The 17044-nt window shown below is 57.6% G+C and overlaps 8 protein-coding genes across 8 annotated transcripts; 4 read left to right on the plus strand and 4 right to left on the minus strand.

The window, feature by feature from the left end:
• Positions 1–823: 823 nt before the first annotated feature.
• Positions 824–1615, plus strand: PG985_001653 (uncharacterized protein; the record flags this gene model as incomplete). The annotated part of the gene is made up of 1 exon (XM_066821422.1): positions 824–1615. The coding sequence occupies one exon, from the start codon at positions 824–826 to the stop codon at positions 1613–1615; it is 792 nt and encodes a 263-aa protein (XP_066692301.1).
• Positions 1616–1843: 228 nt separating this feature from the next.
• Positions 1844–3460, plus strand: PG985_001654 (uncharacterized protein; the record flags this gene model as incomplete). The annotated part of the gene is made up of 5 exons (XM_066821423.1): positions 1844–2027; positions 2087–2143; positions 2198–2268; positions 2332–2708; positions 2770–3460. 5 exons carry the CDS (start codon positions 1844–1846, stop codon positions 3458–3460), a joined length of 1380 nt encoding a protein of 459 aa, XP_066692302.1.
• A 1041-nt stretch (positions 3461–4501) lies between these two features.
• On the minus strand, positions 4502–5883 carry PG985_001655 (uncharacterized protein; the record flags this gene model as incomplete). The annotated part of the gene is made up of 2 exons (XM_066821424.1): positions 4502–5022; positions 5082–5883. The coding sequence occupies 2 exons, from the start codon at positions 5881–5883 to the stop codon at positions 4502–4504; spliced, it is 1323 nt and encodes a 440-aa protein (XP_066692303.1).
• A 1381-nt stretch (positions 5884–7264) lies between these two features.
• On the minus strand, positions 7265–10066 carry PG985_001656 (uncharacterized protein; the record flags this gene model as incomplete). The annotated part of the gene is made up of 1 exon (XM_066821425.1): positions 7265–10066. One exon carries the CDS (start codon positions 10064–10066, stop codon positions 7265–7267), a length of 2802 nt encoding a protein of 933 aa, XP_066692304.1.
• Positions 10067–11338: 1272 nt separating this feature from the next.
• On the minus strand, positions 11339–12325 carry PG985_001657 (uncharacterized protein; the record flags this gene model as incomplete). The annotated part of the gene is made up of 3 exons (XM_066821426.1): positions 11339–11408; positions 11486–11873; positions 11965–12325. 3 exons carry the CDS (start codon positions 12323–12325, stop codon positions 11339–11341), a joined length of 819 nt encoding a protein of 272 aa, XP_066692305.1.
• Positions 12326–13008: 683 nt separating this feature from the next.
• On the plus strand, positions 13009–13239 carry PG985_001658 (uncharacterized protein; the record flags this gene model as incomplete). The annotated part of the gene is made up of 1 exon (XM_066821427.1): positions 13009–13239. The coding sequence occupies one exon, from the start codon at positions 13009–13011 to the stop codon at positions 13237–13239; it is 231 nt and encodes a 76-aa protein (XP_066692306.1).
• A 13-nt stretch (positions 13240–13252) lies between these two features.
• PG985_001659 (uncharacterized protein) lies at positions 13253–14914 on the plus strand (the record flags this gene model as incomplete). Its single annotated transcript, XM_066821428.1, has 2 exons — positions 13253–13479; positions 13531–14914. 2 exons carry the CDS (start codon positions 13253–13255, stop codon positions 14912–14914), a joined length of 1611 nt encoding a protein of 536 aa, XP_066692307.1.
• A 316-nt stretch (positions 14915–15230) lies between these two features.
• On the minus strand, positions 15231–16382 carry PG985_001660 (uncharacterized protein; the record flags this gene model as incomplete). The annotated part of the gene is made up of 1 exon (XM_066821429.1): positions 15231–16382. One exon carries the CDS (start codon positions 16380–16382, stop codon positions 15231–15233), a length of 1152 nt encoding a protein of 383 aa, XP_066692308.1.
• Between the last annotated feature and the right edge of the window lie 662 nt (positions 16383–17044).

Genomic DNA, 17044 nt, shown 5'->3' on the forward strand with positions numbered 1-17044 from the left:
CGCGACCTCAGCTAACTCTATTCCAACCACTATCTTCTGGCTGTCGACAATTCCCCAGCACAGAAACAAGCCCCTGATTGATAAATGGTGTCAATGACGTAGTCTAAATTTACTTTCATTTCTTTTTCATTTCGCTGCATGGCAGATTGGACGTCGCACTTGGGCAAGCAACGCGCCGGCGTGTGGCTGTGCCAGTGAGCAAGGGGGAGCCCCAGCCCGTCCTGGGAAATGTTCCCCGTGCCACCTGGAGATGGCTGCTTGGGGTAACGAAACAAAGACACCAAGCGAGCAGTGATCAGTCATCTACAGTTGGCTGCTCGGATTGATTAAGGCCATTGTAGTCTCCATGATATCCCCGTTAGATCTCCATGTGACGGACCAATCAGAACGGCTTGTCGGCCGGCGCGACGCAACATCTGTAACGCATGCTCCAGTTGGGAAAGGAAGTCGGCGCTTCGCCCGAAGCAGAAGGTCAATCTACTTCGCATGATATTGCTCGCCGTCTCCTTTTGTTTTCTTTGTGTTGCAGCCGGAGCAGGCTCCTCGCGTGCCATTGGTGCGCCGCGCCGGCGTGGGCGACACACAGACCCTGCTTTTTCTCATTAACGCGTATTCCCCTCCCTTCCTCCTTCTTCAATGGTGTACCGGAGGAGGAGAGACATGAGCCGTGCCGCATTGCGAAAGGCAAGTGGTGGTGGGCATGCAAACCTCATCATGCAGCGCCGTTGAGCTGTGTGCCGATGAGACAATCTGAGATGATCATGCAAAACCGGGCAAGACACGAAGAAGAAGAAGAAGAAGATGAAGAAGCTCGGTAGCATCCATGGCTCGTTGCTACGCCTTCCACGTGCTTGACTGGCTGCGTTTTGTTTTGGGTAACGCCGATCGCAGCAGCCAGCTCGTGTTGGCTTGCAAGTACGAGAGTACCCTAGCTGCTGCTGGCCCAAGAGCCCCCCGGATGCGATCCATCGTGACAGGGCTGCTCCACCCTGGATGCGACGGGGCGGCTTGGCTCATGATGATCCACCCAGCAGGCGAGCAGTTGAACCGCCAGCACCAGCAAGCACCAGGACTGGCACCAGGAGTAGGCAAACGCTCGCCGTCTCAGAAAGCACCATGTCAGCCATTCCGGCCTTCCCATCGCATGTCCATGTCTATGCCTCTCTCGTCGGTCGAGTATGTGCGCCCAAAAGCTGCATGGTACATACGCCTGACACCCACCCTTCCATTCGTCAATCTCGATAGGGACAGACAATGTCTCCGCAACAGACAGTCCATATCACCCCATGCGGCAGCCATCAAGCCATGCAAGGAGATATCGGCTAATCCTCGAGCCCTGGTCTGCCACTGTCGCCGCTCCGTGATTGATTGCTACTACACTATCTCCCCCTTCTCCATCCCTTCTCTCGAGCCTCTTCCCATTTGTCCAACTGCCAAACTTCCACGCCCCAAACCCGATCGCCCAATATCGGAGGGGCTTAGCTTTCCCGACCCCTGCTGTCCAGCACGCGAGAGGGTCTCCGCCCGCCTGCAGGTCTGCAGCAGCGAGTTACCTTCCATTATCGCCGCCTTACCCTTCGAACCCAAATTCCCAAAGACTCTGGGACCAACTTAAGGCTGCCCGTGGTAGCAGTGGGCGCTTCATTGCATCTTCGTCCGCTCTTGCTCTGCTCAGCTCCGCATTCGCTCCGTCCAAGGCAAAAAAAAGACTCCTTCACTATGTCTTTTAGGCACCGATACGACTCGCAACCCTACCATTTCTCCTTATAAACGCCATAATCCGTCTGCTGCCAATTGATCCTACCTGGCCACACTCGTTGCACAGCTCGGCCGGAGAGCCGCCATGGCCGGCCTCTATGCGTCGGAGCCGCCCGCGGGCCAGGAGCGACATGTCAGCGACCCGCCGAACCGCAGGAAAGAGATCATCATTGTCGGCACCATTGCCCTCGCCATTGGCGTCACGGCTCTTGGTTTGCGCATCTTCACCCGCGTCCGTATCCTCCGCAAGAGGATAAAGGTCGACGATTGTAAGCACACCCGGTTCGCAATGCCGGATTGCAAATGCTGACGCAGGGACCTTTCGCAGATTTTGTCATGATAGCCATGTTCTGTGCCATCATGGCCTTCGTGTTAACACTTGAACGTGCGTGTATAATGACCCCCTCGTGCCAGACGATATGCTGACGTTCTGACACAGAAATGAACCATGGTCTAAGCTATCACAAATGGGACGTACTCTGGGATGAGTACGCCAATGGCTACTCTTTGGTAAGACACTCGCATTGGCTGAATTGTGCATCGTTCATCACGCTCACACTGCTCTCCGTCTAGTACGCCGTGATCGAGACCTGCTTCTACACCCTGAGCGTCGGCGCCGCCAAGCTGTCCATCCTCTGCTTCTACCTGCAGCTGTCGCCCGTGGAGTGGTTCCGGTGGTCGACGATCAGTCTGATGGGCGCCGTCACCGTGTTTTCCATCACCTACGCCTGCGTCAACCTGTTCCCCTGCCGGCCCGTCGCCGCCAGCTGGAACCCCAACATCACCGACGCCGTTTGTCTGGATACGTGGGGCGGGTACCTGGCCCTGAGCATTCTGAACATCCTGATCGACGTCGCGACCTTGGCGATCCCCATCCCGATTCTGCTGCCGCTGCAGATTACGGTGCGGCAGAAGATCTCGCTGATTGCGCTCTTTGGGGCCGGCGCCATGTGAGTGTTCCAAGTCTTGCCATTCCTAATCTGGATTGACATAGCTAACATGTATACCCAGCGTCTGCGCCATCACCATCGCGCGCGCCTCCATCATCCCCAGCCTCAAGGCAAGCCAGGACCGGCCCTGGGACGTCACCATCGACTACCAGCTCGCCTTCCTCGAGATGAACATCGGCATCGTCTGCGCCTCGGTCCCCGCCCTGAAGCCCTTCTTCATCCGCTACCTGCCCAGCCTCGTCTCCTCGCACCTGTCCAAGTGCTCCCGCGGCACCCCGGGCGGCCACTCTTCTTCTTCGTCGCCGGGCGGTACGCCCCGCATGTACCACCTCAACACCGTCGTCGAGACCAACCGCCAGCGCCGGCGCATGCAGTCGCGGTCCTACGCCATGGGCTCGCGGTCCGACGGCGGGTCCGTGACGCTGAACAGCACCAAGAAGGGGGGCACCTTCATCAGCACCATCGGGCGGAGCTGGGCCGGCACCACCGTCGACCACGACGACGACGAGACGCGGCTGTGGTCGTCATCCCATCAATCCAAAGACGAAGAGATTGCGTTGGATGGGAGTGTGACCACGACGACGACGCGCACGGTAGATCTCCAGACGGTCAACGCCAACACGATCGAGGCCCTTCACGGCGGCGGGGCGGTGCACACGGCGAGCGTCTCGGTCGACGGGTCGCGCGGGCGGCAGGGGGCCGGCAACGGCATCAGTGTGTTGAAGGAGACGAGTGTGAGCTACGATCAATAGCGGCATCAGAGCGTACATATCGAGAAGAAACATTATATATAACTTTCCATGTTCATACATTCTGAGTTGTTGCTGTGCCTTTACTTTTTACAAGCTGTCGCAAAGAGGAAGCGCGGTGTCAGCAGGTCTTAGCCATGTCACATATAAGGGAGGCGCAGGCGCAGGCGTAGAAGGCGTCATTCTCTTGACCTCTCCCTTGCCAGCTTGGTGGAGGTTCAGAGGCGTATGAGCTAGCATCTTGTCATAATAGACGAGATGAAGGGAAACTACAGCAGCCTCGCTTTTGCTGATAATAGACTCCGAGTCGTTTCTTCCATGGTTGGGATTGGTCATGCAGAAGTAGTTTGAACGACAAAGTGAGCTGTCGATCTCAATGCGATGCCGAAACAGTCATGTAAGGTCACGTGCAACTAACTGTGCATCCAATAGAGATCTAGCCATCCGGGCGGGTATGCTTCGAACAGTCAATGCACCGACTGAGCGACGTGACAGGCCCCTCGATCTGGGGCACTCTTGTTAGGGGCCCATCATCCAGCGCCGAGTCGAGCTGGTGGCCGTACATATTCACTGGGGGAAGCGCGGGGATGGAAGCACAGTTGAAAAAGCAGTAGAGGGACTCGGCAGGCGAAAGAGTTGGGGCCGTGAGGGGTGTTATGGACTGTGTTGCCGGGCGTTGACGGTCGACGGCCTGGGCTGAGCGGGCGGCGTTACACCTCGGCTGGCTGATTTTGGAGCTGGCTCGGACGTCTTCTCCATCACGGGGAACTAACTGCAACAGCAGCGAAGGCTGTCTTACGAGTAAGAAGTGCCTAGTCAGGGCTTGAAGCTTGCATCGATCTACAAAGATTGCCATGCATCTCAAGCTACCCCTCCATCTGTAGCAAACGTTGGAGCTCTGGGTCTCAATTCCTGCTTCTTGGGAGACATGCCCTGAGTCTCGAGTTGTCTGCCGTTCCTACTGCGTTCAATCTGGAAGACGCCAAAGGCAGCCCGCACGTGAACCGGTACTGTGGCGAGAAATAAAAGCAAAATGAGATGGGTTTAGTCGCCAAGGGCTTTCCGTATTGAGTCTTTCATATCAACTATGAATTTATCGGCCCTTCCCTGCAAGTATTCCTCGTGCAGGGTCTTGACTCCGTCCTCCATGTACTCCCTCGCCTCCTCCACCCAGTCGCTCCTCAGCCCGTCCAGGTCCCGCGCCAGTTCATCCAGGTGGGCGTCCATGGTCTTGACGGCATCGGCGACTTCTTCTTGTTGGCACTCGAGCTCTTCGTGGCTGCTCCGCAAGACAATGAGTTCTTCTTCTTGCTTCTCCACCCGGGCCTCGAGCTCTTCCATCCTTCCGACTCGCAAGCTCTCCGCCTGTTTCCCTTCCCGGACTTCGGCCTCGAGGCTTTCGATTCGTTCCTGGAACTTGCCCTCCAAGGCTTCGATGATGCGTTCGACGTAATCGAGGCCCACGGCCCTTCTCTTGATGAGATGCTGCTGGCGCCCAATGTTTCTTCCCTTGTGACTAATCACGTCGTCGTCCTCGCTGCTCCATTCGCGCTTGTTGCGGTGTCCTAACCAATCAACAGGTTAGCAAAGCGAAATATTGGATTTGGCGGACCAGGCATCATACCCTCGTTGTGGGACTTTTCCGTCGGGTATCCTTCGTTCCGCCTGTAGCCTGGTGGAGTGGGGGTGGCTACAGTAGCCGTTTCTGACTCGGACGCCGTTTCCGCCTGAGAGGATGGTGGTGGCGGAGAACGCTGTTGTTGCTCGTCGTACGCTGGCGGCGGGAGATCGACGCCCGGCAGATGCCCTGCATCAGGAGGGACATCATTTGCAATTCCGGGCGTCGAACTCGACAACAAGCGCTCTTGATCTTGGATGCTGAGGAGTGCACCACCCTTGCCATTGTACATGTTTCGCAGATCCGTCGGAGCCGAGGCCTTGCGCCATGCCTGGAAGAAGGGCTGGTAGGTCGCGTTCGTGAGGACGTCGGGCGGCATGTAGAGTGAGAAGGCAGAGGCCGCGGCCACCGTGGACATCGACGTCAAGGCGCGACGCGTCTCATCGTCGCAGCTGTTCCGGTCGAAATCAATCGGGGTAATGAGTCGGCCGCGGTCGCAGAGTTCGAATTCGAGGCGCGTGAGGGAGCGAAGGCTCCCCCAGCAATGGCGTATCGCATCAAAGCATGCTGGGCGGGTCTTGTCGTTGACTTGACAGGTAGTCTTCTTGAGCGAGGAGATGTGGCTGGGCGTGAATTGCAGGTAAAAAAACGATCCGGCGAGCGCGATGCTCAAATTGAATAGAACCGTCGCGGGTGGTGTGTATTTCGCGTCGAACGTGAATGATGGCGCATCAAGGTCGACCTGATCGTCGCAGGCAGCAACGACTTCATGGGTGAACTGGACGGCTTTCGCGCTGCTGGCCGGCATACCTCGGTTGCGGGCTGCTAGAGTGGTAAGTGCTGGACGGGGGCAGATACATACGCGAGATCACAGGTATCGCACCCAGCGCTGGCGTCGACGCAAGAGAGGAGCCGGATTGCAAGCTACAAGAGCAGTAGAATGATTGGGTACGCAGGAGACCGTGCGATGCGTAGCCGAGCAAGCCCAGCTAACAACGCGAGTACCGACGTGGTCCCAATCCTACTCTGGCAACATTGCAGAGCCACCTGCACTTGGAGAACGACCAAGACGCTGGATACCAGATACTGCGAATTGAGGTTGATGGAGTCGAAGAGGTTGCGGCAGATGAAGAGCCATATGCAGGTGGATGCGATGTGGTGTCGCAGACTGCGATGGGGAATTGCGAAGGAAGTTGAACAGGAAGAGAGGTTGGAGGAAAAGTGGAATCAGGTAGGTGGTTAAGTAAGCAGAGAATTGACGGAAGGGTGGGTGATTGGAGCGCCTGGACCATGGACTCCACTTTATGTAGAAAGCCGTTTTTTGATTGGTGGATCACCCCACCTACTGTAGAGAGTGCTAAATTGCAGCGCCCTGGCGCCTGAGCGCGTCGTTTAGGCGCTAGGTAGGTGCCGGGGAAAAGTGGGGTATCAATCAACCTACCGCCCGTTGTTGCTTGAACGGCACCGCCGCGAACTATCTGGCGGGCTCCCTGCGTGAGATACGATAACGATAACGTGTAGCGGCGCTCATACCAGATGACTTCGCGGAATGAGACCTGCATTCGCAGTTCAAGAGCGCGACGATCGTTGTAGTGTTGTGTTCCGATCGATGGTTTTGTTCAAGTTGACGATTGTGATCATGAAGGAAGGTCGGAGAGGAGCTACCCCACTAGCTGGTACAGTAAGGCATGCAGGTGTGCTCTACACGTACCTAGTGGTGGTCTCAATTGTTGCCCGCACTCTGGTCAAAAACCGAAGCTCTCAATGTGCATGGATGGAGATGTAGGTCATACACCTCGTGCCTCGTCCAAATCTAAGTGAATGGCCCTCTACGAGCCGAAATCCTTCAGCTTCTCAACACGATTAGGAGGGAGCCCCACGAAATCCGCTCCGACTCGCAGCGCATGCTCTTCGGGTTTTCTTGGCGCCCGTGTCGTGTGGCTAAACGTGAAGGACATGGCCGCCATCGCGTCTTAGATCTTGGAGTGCATCGAGTCTGCGCTGCGCGACGAGGGGATCGACAAGAAGATCCAGCTCCAGCACCAAGTCGTTTATGTATTGTGAGGTCCTGCTCAACGTTCGAGGCGGGAGAATCGATGTGACGCGGCGGCATTGGTGTTAGCATTGTTCCGGGTAAATTTAGTCAGGCTTCCAAGCCCTGCCCGTCTGCGCTCAAAACGGGGGAGTGCTTATGTACAATCCTCATCTTCGTCGTCGTCATCGGGGTTGCTGCTGAGCCGAGTCGGCTGCCTTGTTCCCAAGAAACCTTCCGCTCTAGATTCTTCCTTCGCATCGCCCTCGTACTCACCCTCCAGCACTGCTTGCCCCTCCTGAGTGCCACGGCCAAGCAAGTCCTCCGCGACCGCGCCGCCGTCGGGCATCCAGTGCTCGCCGTTGTATACTACCGCGGCCTGGTTTCTCTCCACCATCTCACTTGCCGATGCGGCGTTTGTCGCTGAACCTTCGTCATTCTGCATGGTGTCCTTGCCGAGGTTAGCAACATCGTCCTCCGGTGTACCATCTTCATCCCTGAAGAACATGAATTGTTCGGGGTTCCTGTCGTCTTTTGTTCGTCTTTTCCAATCGAGAAGATCGTATGCTAGATTGTAGTACGGCATCAGGCCCTCATTCGGACCAATGGTATTATCTCTGGCGTCATCTTCGACCTGGCTTATGGCCGAGAGACTGTTGCCTTCCAGCTCGTGGCATTGGGCGAGAGGTGGAAAATCGGCAACCATGGCCGCGTGAACCTCTTCGGAGAGAACCCCAAGCGTGATTGCTCTAAAGTCCGATTTTGATAGAGTGTGTTCACCACTCAGAAACCGGTCTACTAGGGAGCGACCTGCGGGGCTGGAGGTGGGAATGACCCCAAACAGTGGATAATCGTCATGGGAGGCAGACGGGTCCTGGGACCCTGCGCCTGGGGTCTCCATGTTTTGGCTTCGGTTGAGAACCAAGTGGGAGCAACTGAAGTCGTGTTCTGAACTGCCCGCCGCCACCAACACTTGACGGATTCCCTGGAAGCCGTTGGCATTGGCGAGGTGGATGGGCTTGCACCGAAACCCATTGGAGTTGGTACCTTGCTGGATGTATGCGCCGTGCTCGATGAGAAGCTCGAGGCACTCGACGTGATTGAAAAGAACAGCGTAATGCGCAGGGGTGAAGCCGGGACTGTTCGTCACGCAGTTCGCCCAAGCGCCGGCTTCGAGCAGGGCCTGCACAACTTCCGTGTAGCCGAAACGACAAGCAACGTGTAGAGGAGACATGCCCCTCGCATCGCTGACATTTACATCGAGACGACTGACTTCCAGTATCTGCCTGACTTCCTCCACCTGTCCGCTTAGGGCGGCATGCCAAAGGATCGTGCGTCCCATGTGATCGATATAGTACCCAGGCAGTACATTTCCCATCTTATCGGCATACCCGTTAGCCAGGGCTGCATCGTTCTCGTGAGTAAGCAGTTCTCCCATGCCTCTCTTTCGGGCCAGCATGTCCATGCCGCACGCGGCCAGTCGGTGTATCGGCGTCTCTTCGAAGTCATTCCACAATCTCATGAGACCCGAAAACTGGGCGCCGTCCGTTAGCTCCTCCAACGCATCCAGCTCGGCCTCGCTTTCCGCCGCCCATACTTGGGACATGGCGAGATGCAACGGAGAGTCGTGGAAGGGGTTTTCTCTGTCGGTCAAGAGGTCAGATTCCTCCAAGGAACGGATGTTGCCTCGAAGTTCGTGAAAGACGAGCAAGCGGAGGAAACGGAAATGGCCAAACAAGGCTGCGAGGTGCATGGCGGTCCACCCGTCGGCTGCTGTTCGGGCTTCTAGGGAAGCTCCTGCACTTAGTAACTGCTTAGCTACAAGTCTATGGCCTCCAACCGCCGCCCAGTGTATTGGCTGAAGTTTGTGTTGATCGGAGGAAACCGAGTCTGTTAGACGAGGATCGTCTTGCAGCATCATCGATACTCCCTGAAAGTTACCTCGAGCGCAGTAATTTAAGAAAGTGGTTTCGTTTGGATTAACGCCACGTATTGGCAGTTCTTCCAGGCTTCTTTCGAACAAATCTGTCGTAGACTTCACAGATCTCGTGCGGATCATATGGCCGGCCGGCAACTCCCTGCTAGGGAACCCGCGGTCCAGCTGACCATTGAACACAAAGTCCCCTAGGAAGTATTGCAGTTGAGCTTCGAGCGTAGATGGCTTCGCATCCCCAAAGCTCGCAGGAGTCCTGTGGATAAAGAATGGCAAGGATGGGTCGATGGTATCCTCGGGCAGCTCCATATACGTGTGAGCTTTAATCAGGAAATGAACCCGTTCATGCAGCTTCTGTTCATGGATCTTGACTTTCACATGGAGGTTGAGTTCAGGTTGCCAGGATCCTCCCCGCCCGGGCCGACCGGGAACGAGACTGTAGGGCCTTTTCCCATATGATTGGTGGAGGCTCTCTTGAGCTGAAAGGTGCTCCGCTGTCAATCGTTGCAATGACCAGGGCTTCCAAGCACCCTCTGGCAACCGCTCCAGCCCAACCACGAGGTCGAGGAAGACGTTCCTATCCAGGTGGACCGAATCAAACCGTACCAAGAACATGGGCTTTTGTGGTCCAGCCGAGACGGAAAGTAGGATGCCAGTTTCGCTGTCCCACACTTTGGGTGGATATATCTCGGCGACCCAAGTTTGAGCGTTCGAGTTATCCCGGTCCTTGAGATTGTCGAATGAGATCATGAAGTCCGGCACCGGGTACACGGGCTTTTGTTTGAAGAAGACGGTCTCATACCTCCCAGTCTCAGTTTGCTGTCCAAACAGGGGCGTTGGCACCGTGTAGATGATGTGTGCCTGCGTCCGGGCAAACTGGTCGCCGTATAGGCGGCGGACGTGGACTGCCGGGCTCCAATGAGTGTCATTGCTCACACGCCTGGAGCACTCTAGGATGGCAAGGTATTCGCCGTCACTTTCGCCATCGGGCTCATTCTTGGGCTGCAGCAGAATTGATAACCTCATCCCTTGATTCGTTGTGCTCCAAGCCGTGCTGTTCTTGGAAATAACTGGCGGCAGTGGTCGAAAGCTTGTGACACCAGAGAAGTACCTTGGATGCGTTGCAAGAAGACCATGCAGGCTCTCACTAGTGCTGGACTCGGCATCAGGCAGACTCCAGGCAAAGATGGTGTGATCGTTGGAAGATCGCAGTATCTCTTCCTGCAAGCGGACAAAGGCCTTCACACCGCCCTCGCCGTAAAGTAAGGGCATGTTCACGTCGAATATGCCCAAGAGAGAGTAGGCCATGTCCTCGGCTCGACTTGTCCTCCGATTTGCAGCCCACTGCATACGCTCGGCCACACTGGCCTCGGATATCTGCATAGACCCATCGAGAACGCGGATGTGGATGCCGGTGATCTGGTTCAAGGAGGCACGGACATTTTCATCATTTTCCTTGCTGCCTAGATACTTCCAACCCCCATCGTAGAACCTGACCTCGGCCGGGGCAACCAGCTCTTGCAGCGTCCAGCCACGGGTGAACCACTTGCTCTTGCTGCAGAGGTAGTAGAAAGCGCCGCCTTCGACTTTGGCATCCTGGTAGCCGTGCTTGACGTCGGAAAGATAAGCAAAGCAAACAGCGGCGTTCTGGTACCACCTGTGCATCGAGTTGATAGCCTCGGATAGCTCCGCGCTGCTGGTCTTGTCGATGCAACAGGTGTCGACCCAGACATACTCGTATCCGTGTTGGAGGGCCAATTCCGCAAACCGCTTGAGTTTTATGTACCCTTTTTTGGTGCGAATGGCGCTGGCAGTTTGCGGGGATGCTTTGGACCACTGTGTGCGGCTGAGTTCTTGGATTTCTTGGAGCGCGACCTCGTCTTCTTCCCATCGGTGGGAAAGAATTGCGTACACGGGAGCAGATTCCTCGATGAACTCGACAAGCTCGATCGTTTTTGCATCAATCAGACGCATCACGTTGAATGTTCTTGTATATGGCAGCAATATGCTGGCTGATTGGAGGACTTGGGATTCGATGGATGGGTCCTTCGAAAGATAGAAGCAAATGAAAGAGGCATTTGTCATGCTAGACGATCTCGTAGATCGGCCATGTCGGCGTTGTAATGGCCCCCAATAGCTGACTAACCGCATTGGCCGCAACTGCCTTCTCGTGCTGCGTCACAATCACCATATGCTGCTGACGCATCTTCAAAAGAGATATTTTGATCTTCTCACAGTCATAGCTCCTCGGATTTCGATTAAATACTAGTCTGTCTTCCCCCCCACCCCCTTTTTCTTTCAATATAAATAAACAGAGCAGTCGGTCAAGTTCTTCACATTATTCCCCAACGTCGTCATCTTGGACATCCTACGTGCCCGCCTCGCCATTAGCATCAGCATCAGCTTCACATCTTGGGGAAAGGAAGAAGTTTGGGTAACACTCACGCCGCCACAAACGCCACCTGCCAAGCCCCCTGGCTCGCCGCGAACCGGTTCCAGGCCCGGCGGGTGCCGTTGCCCGCCGCCAGGGCCGCGTCGCTGCCGAGGATGGAGGGGGCGCGCTCGTCGCGCGTCTGGGCGTAAAAGACGGTGCTGTCGAGCCGGTCCGGCGTGGTGTCGAGCCCCAGCCCTTGCTGCAACCGCGCCGCGCTGTGCGCGCCCACCAGCGCCACGAGCTCCTCGGCGCCGAAGCCCCGCGCGCCGAACAGCCGCAGCTGCGTCGCGTCGTCGGCGTCGGCGGTGGGCATCTGGCCCGCCGCGTTGGGCTGCGTCGCGTCCGCGCGCCCGGCGAGGAACCGCAGGCGCGGGCCCCGGCAGGATTGAATAGCCAGGGCTGAACGGGGAAGGTGACGTGTCAGCGTCTCGTCATCTGGTTGCTTCTTCTTCCTCATAGATCTGGGAAGGCCAAGGAGGTGGAAACTCACCGGCCGCGGCCTGGATCATGTCTGCTTTGCTGACTTTGTATCTGGTCGCCTTTTCGCTGAGAGTGCGACTGATGGAGACCAGGAGCGCGTTTTCGTCCCGGTCCAGCTCTTCCTGAAGAGTCAGCGAGCCGTCACACGCGCCGGGAAAACAGTCATGGAACGCAGCGCGCGTCGAAGACCGTGCCGCGTCGCTGCAGCCCTTGAAAAGGGCTCTCAGGTCCTTGGAGACGACTCTCCAAGCTGGGTCGCAGCGGATTGCCCGCCGTTGAAGGCCTGCGTCGGCATCGTTTAACTTGGCTGCTGCGGATATAGAAAACGTCACAAGGAGATAGACTGGTAATGTAGACAGTAACAGCTTCATTCTGATTGACAGTAGACGGGGTAGTTCGAGAATGGACAATTGAATGCTCCGATGCCGCGAAGATGCGATGGTCAGGGGAATTCAGATGATAAGGGCCAATAGGATATTATAAGGCAGTGTGGCAACCATGTATATCATGGCCGTTAATCATATGTGAGATCCCAGCTGTGTGGTGTTGTATTGAAAAGGGGGGTCTGATCAAAAATAAGATTTGGTGGCTGTTTAAACGTCGTCCGGAAAGTCTTGACTGGCTTGATCCCCCTAACGCCTCGATGCGCTAAGCCGTTAAACTTTGACATAACTACCGGAATTCAACTACGCACTTCCATCTAAGAGTCTGGCCTGGGGGAACTAGAGGCCGATTCTGGATAGGGGAGGCTCTGTAGATCAGGGGACCAACGTGCTAGCGCGGCGCCCTACAACCGCTGACATCCATGTCACCGTTGTTCTAGATGAGTTCTTCTAATTTTGCGTCTCCTGCCAAGAGAATATCAGGAGAGACAGTAAGAGTTGATAGGGGATACGAACGTCAAAAACTGTTTTGCCAAGACAGTGTTCCTTGTGATGTGAATATTGAAGAGGTCGCGGTGATATAAGTGAGCCCAATGCCCTTGACCAGTTGTATTGCTATTCTTCCATTCTCATTATTCATTCCTTTATCAGCGAGACGCATAACGCATACCATGAAGACCTTTGAGTTCACAGTTGCAGCCACCATGGCCCTCTTGCCATCGGCCTGGGCCCAATCGTCCCCGTCTTCGGGATGCTACCTCAACCCCAACGGCTACAGGAGCGGCTTCAGCGAATCCTTCGACGTCCTCAACAGCGCCCAGCTGACGGCTCAGAGCTGCCAGCAGTACTGTTCCCGCTACGGCACCAAGCTCTATGCCGTGCAAGAACGGTCGGTACTGTAGCTGTGGCGACACCATGCTCGCTGGTGTGGCCAAGCAGACCAACGAGCAACTTTGCAACCGGCCTTGCGCCGGCGGCGGCAGCGGCCCCTGCGGGGGCGCTCGTTATCTCAGTGTGTTCCAGAGCCTCGACACCAAGTCGATTGGTCAATGGAGCCCCCTCATCAAGTTCCCCATGGTACCGGTGGCCGTGGCTGTCTTGCCCAAGTCTGGCAAGCTGCTGGCATGGTCTTCTGGTTGGCCGTGAGTAAACCACCAATGATCCCCTTTGATTTCTTTCATTGGCTCTTGTAGCTCAGTCAAGGACTCGTATCTGATCTATGTACTATTCCATCGAGACAGATTCCGCTGGACGAATGCCGGAAACAAGATGACGTACACGGCCGTCTACAACCCGGCCGACGGAAACATGAGCAGCTACGTGGTGCAGAACACGCAGCACGACATGTTCTGTCCCGGCATCAGCATGGACGCCGAGGGCCGCGTCATCGTGACGGGGGGCTCGTCGGCGGCCAAGACCAGCATCTACGACGCCGAGCAGAACAAGTGGACGTCGGCGCAGAACATGCAGATCCCCCGGGGCTACCAGGCCAGCACGCTCACGTCCGAGGGCCGCCTCTTCACCATCGGCGGCACCTTTTCCGGGGCCGGCGTCCGCAACGGCGAGCTCTACGACGGCGCCACCAACACCTGGACCAAGCTGCCCGGCTGCCCCCTGCGGCCCATGGTCATGCAGCAGGGCATGTACCCGGACGCCCACGGCTGGCTGTTCGGCTGGAAGGACGGCTTCGTGCTGCAGGCCGGGCCCTCGCGCAACATGAACTGGTACGACACCAAGGGCGCCGGGGCGGTGCAGTCGGCGGGCACCCGCGCCCAGGACGCCGACGCCATGTGCGGCGTCTTTGCCATGTACGACGCCGTGGCCGGCAAGGTGTTCACCTACGGCGGCGGGGCGGCCTACACGGGCCTCGGCGCGTCGGCGGCGGCGCACATCCTGACGCTGGGGGAGCCCAACACGCCGGTGGCGGCGGAGCGGGTGGGCAGCGGCCAGTACGCGCGCGGTTTTGGTAATGGCGTGGTGCTGCCCGACGGGACCGTCTTGGTGGTGGGGGGCCAGGGACCGGGCCCGATGGCGCTCTTCACCGACGCCAGCGCGCAGCTGGTGCCGGAGCTGTTCGACCCGGTGCGCCGCACCTTCACGCCGATGCGGGCGCACGCCGTCGCGCGCAACTACCACTCGACGGCGGTGCTCATGCCCGGCGCCACCGTCTTCTCGGGCGGCGGCGGCCTGTGCGGCGAGGGCTGCGCCGCCAACCACTTCGACGGCCAGTTCTTCTCGCCGCCCTACCTGTTCCTCGCCGACGGCCGCACCCCCGCCCCGCGGCCCGAGATGGTCGCCCTGTCGGCCGAGTCCGTCCGCGCCGGCGAGTCCTACACCATCACCATGGCCCAGCCCGGCGCCTACCGCTTCAGCATGCTGCGCGTCGGCACCTCGACCCACGCCGTCAACACGGACCAGCGCCGCATCCCTCTCGAGGCGCAGGCGGGCGGCGCCGCCAGCTACCGGGTCACGGTGCCCAACGACTACGGCGTGGCGCTTCCGGGCTACTACATGGTCTTTGCTGTGGACCAGGCGGGTGTGCCCTGTGTCGCCAAGTTTATCCAGGTTGCTTTGTAGTTTAGGTGACTGAGCTGGAGATATGATTATGGAATAGTACGGACTCAGCCTTAGTACTATAGTGTTTAATATAATTACATTTCTTTCGTTGCAGTCGCACCTGTTCGACGGTACCCTCTGTGTCTTCCCTCCTGTGTATATTTGGGTTTCTGCATGGTAGTCTATCTTACACTTCAAGGTGGTGTCCCCATGTTCGCGGGGGTCTCCGCAGTTTCCACGCCATAAATCAAGAACCCTTGACTTCGGACTCTGCCTTTCAGGGTGTACTGCACCTCGGGGTATATCGACTCTAGTATACACAGCCACCGGAAGGCTCTCATCTCGAGGCGGCCCCTCCGGCTGCCTTGTTGGGCCTCTTGACCCAGAACGTCTCCTTCATTTCCTGCGAGACTAGGGGCCCGTAACCGCCTTGCGGATCGAGATCGTACACGTCGACGCGCACCCAGGGGTACGGACGAAAGACGAGCCCCGCCTGGCCGCTGGGGGCCCGTCGCACCGCCCTCTTCAGCATCTTCACGAAGCGGGGCAGCGCGTCCAAGCTCTTCCCAGTCATGGCGCGACTAGTGGGATACCATGCGTGGTCCGCCTCCAAGGGTTTCATTGTCGCCCGCTGCACCGTGTCCTGGTAGAGGTCTCCCAGGAGCAGGTAGCCAGTGCAGGCCGTGTAGGTCTTGGACGTCAACTGCAAGGGGGACCACATGTGGTTGCTGCCCTTGGACTTCATCTCGACCGTCTCGTGCTGCGGCGTCAGGTGCCCCTGCACGACGACATTGGCCGACTCGTAGTTTGGCGCTGGGATCACCACGGGCGCCTGGTCGTCGCAGCGGCCGTACGGCTCCGCGGTCGCGTCGGCCTCGTAGTGGACGACCCACGTCAGCTGCCCCATGCTGTAGCGGAGGATGCGCCAGTGCGAGTCGCTGTGCTCCAGCCCCGCCGGGAAGGCCGACATGGCCTCCTCGAAGTGCAGGCCCACGTGATTGGAGCCGATGGACTTGGGGCAGTGGTCCAGGACCAGCGAGTCCTGGACGACGGTGGCGTTCAAGCGAAACTGGTGCGAGTCGTTGCCACAGAACTTGAGCAGCAGCTCCACCACGTTGCGGCTGGTGACGACGTCGACGCTGTTGAACCGGCACTCGGGTCGCAGCACCCGGACCGCCTGGAACATGGGCTGTGTCGGGGCCGCCAGCGGAAGCCGAGTATTCGTCGGATACACTTCGCGGTGCAGCACCGTCTTGGCGAGCGGCACCGGCGGCTTCAGCCCAGATCGCAGCACTCGGGGGCCGCCTGGCACCATGATGGTGGCGGGGTGGTCGGGCGCTACCCAGTTGTACGACGATAGCAGCTCGACATCGCGGATGCCCAGGCCCCGAGCGGCGGCCACCTCGACCTCCCGCAAGGCTGGCCGCGCTACGGTTTTGATCCACGGGCCCAGTCCCCGTGTCAGATGCCCCGGCAAAATTTCGCGCATCGGGCCAGACAGCTGCGAGAATGAGAATCGGGCATTGGAGGCGGCGGCGGCGAGGCGAAACTAGTTATTGCTGGCGGGCTGCCAAACCGGAATAAGTCGACGTGACAGGCGAGCGCGAACCGCAATTGAAAGATGAAGAGAAAAATCCATTGTACAGTAGCGGGTGTGGGTCGCTGCGCTAGGCCGCAATCGCTGTGGCGCCTTCAGCTGCCTAAGCCCCTCTGGTTACCAAACTGACGGGTTGGGGACACACACCCTCCTGTCATCCGTTGCGCATCGTGTCAATCATTGCAATTAGTCCAATCCATGGGACCAAGCCATCAATTGCATCAATCTCTTGCTCCAAACTAAGTCGTCGGCTTTCACTCAAGGTTTGCGCGGGGTGCCAGTGGGGCACACGGGACCGCTAGGCCGGCTAATTACACGGACCAACGTCTGTCAAAAAGAATTGCCATCTTAAGACCGAGGGTCACACACAAGGAGCTTTGTTCCAGAGGATGTGCATGCTTCAATTTTCAGGGTCTAAATTAGCTACAGAAAGCCTACCCGTTTAGCACGTCTCGCATCAGCGGGTATGCGATTCCAACGAATGTGACGTTCGCCAGTTCCTCAATTGCCGCCAGGTCCGACACCAACTCAGTAACAGGCGTTCCCAATTGGTT

This window comes from Apiospora marii (genome assembly GCF_038362585.1).
Source record: "Apiospora marii strain CBS 49790 chromosome Unknown utg000001l_segment0_segment0, whole genome shotgun sequence".
NCBI classification, from domain to species: Eukaryota; Fungi; Ascomycota; class Sordariomycetes; order Amphisphaeriales; family Apiosporaceae; genus Apiospora; species Apiospora marii.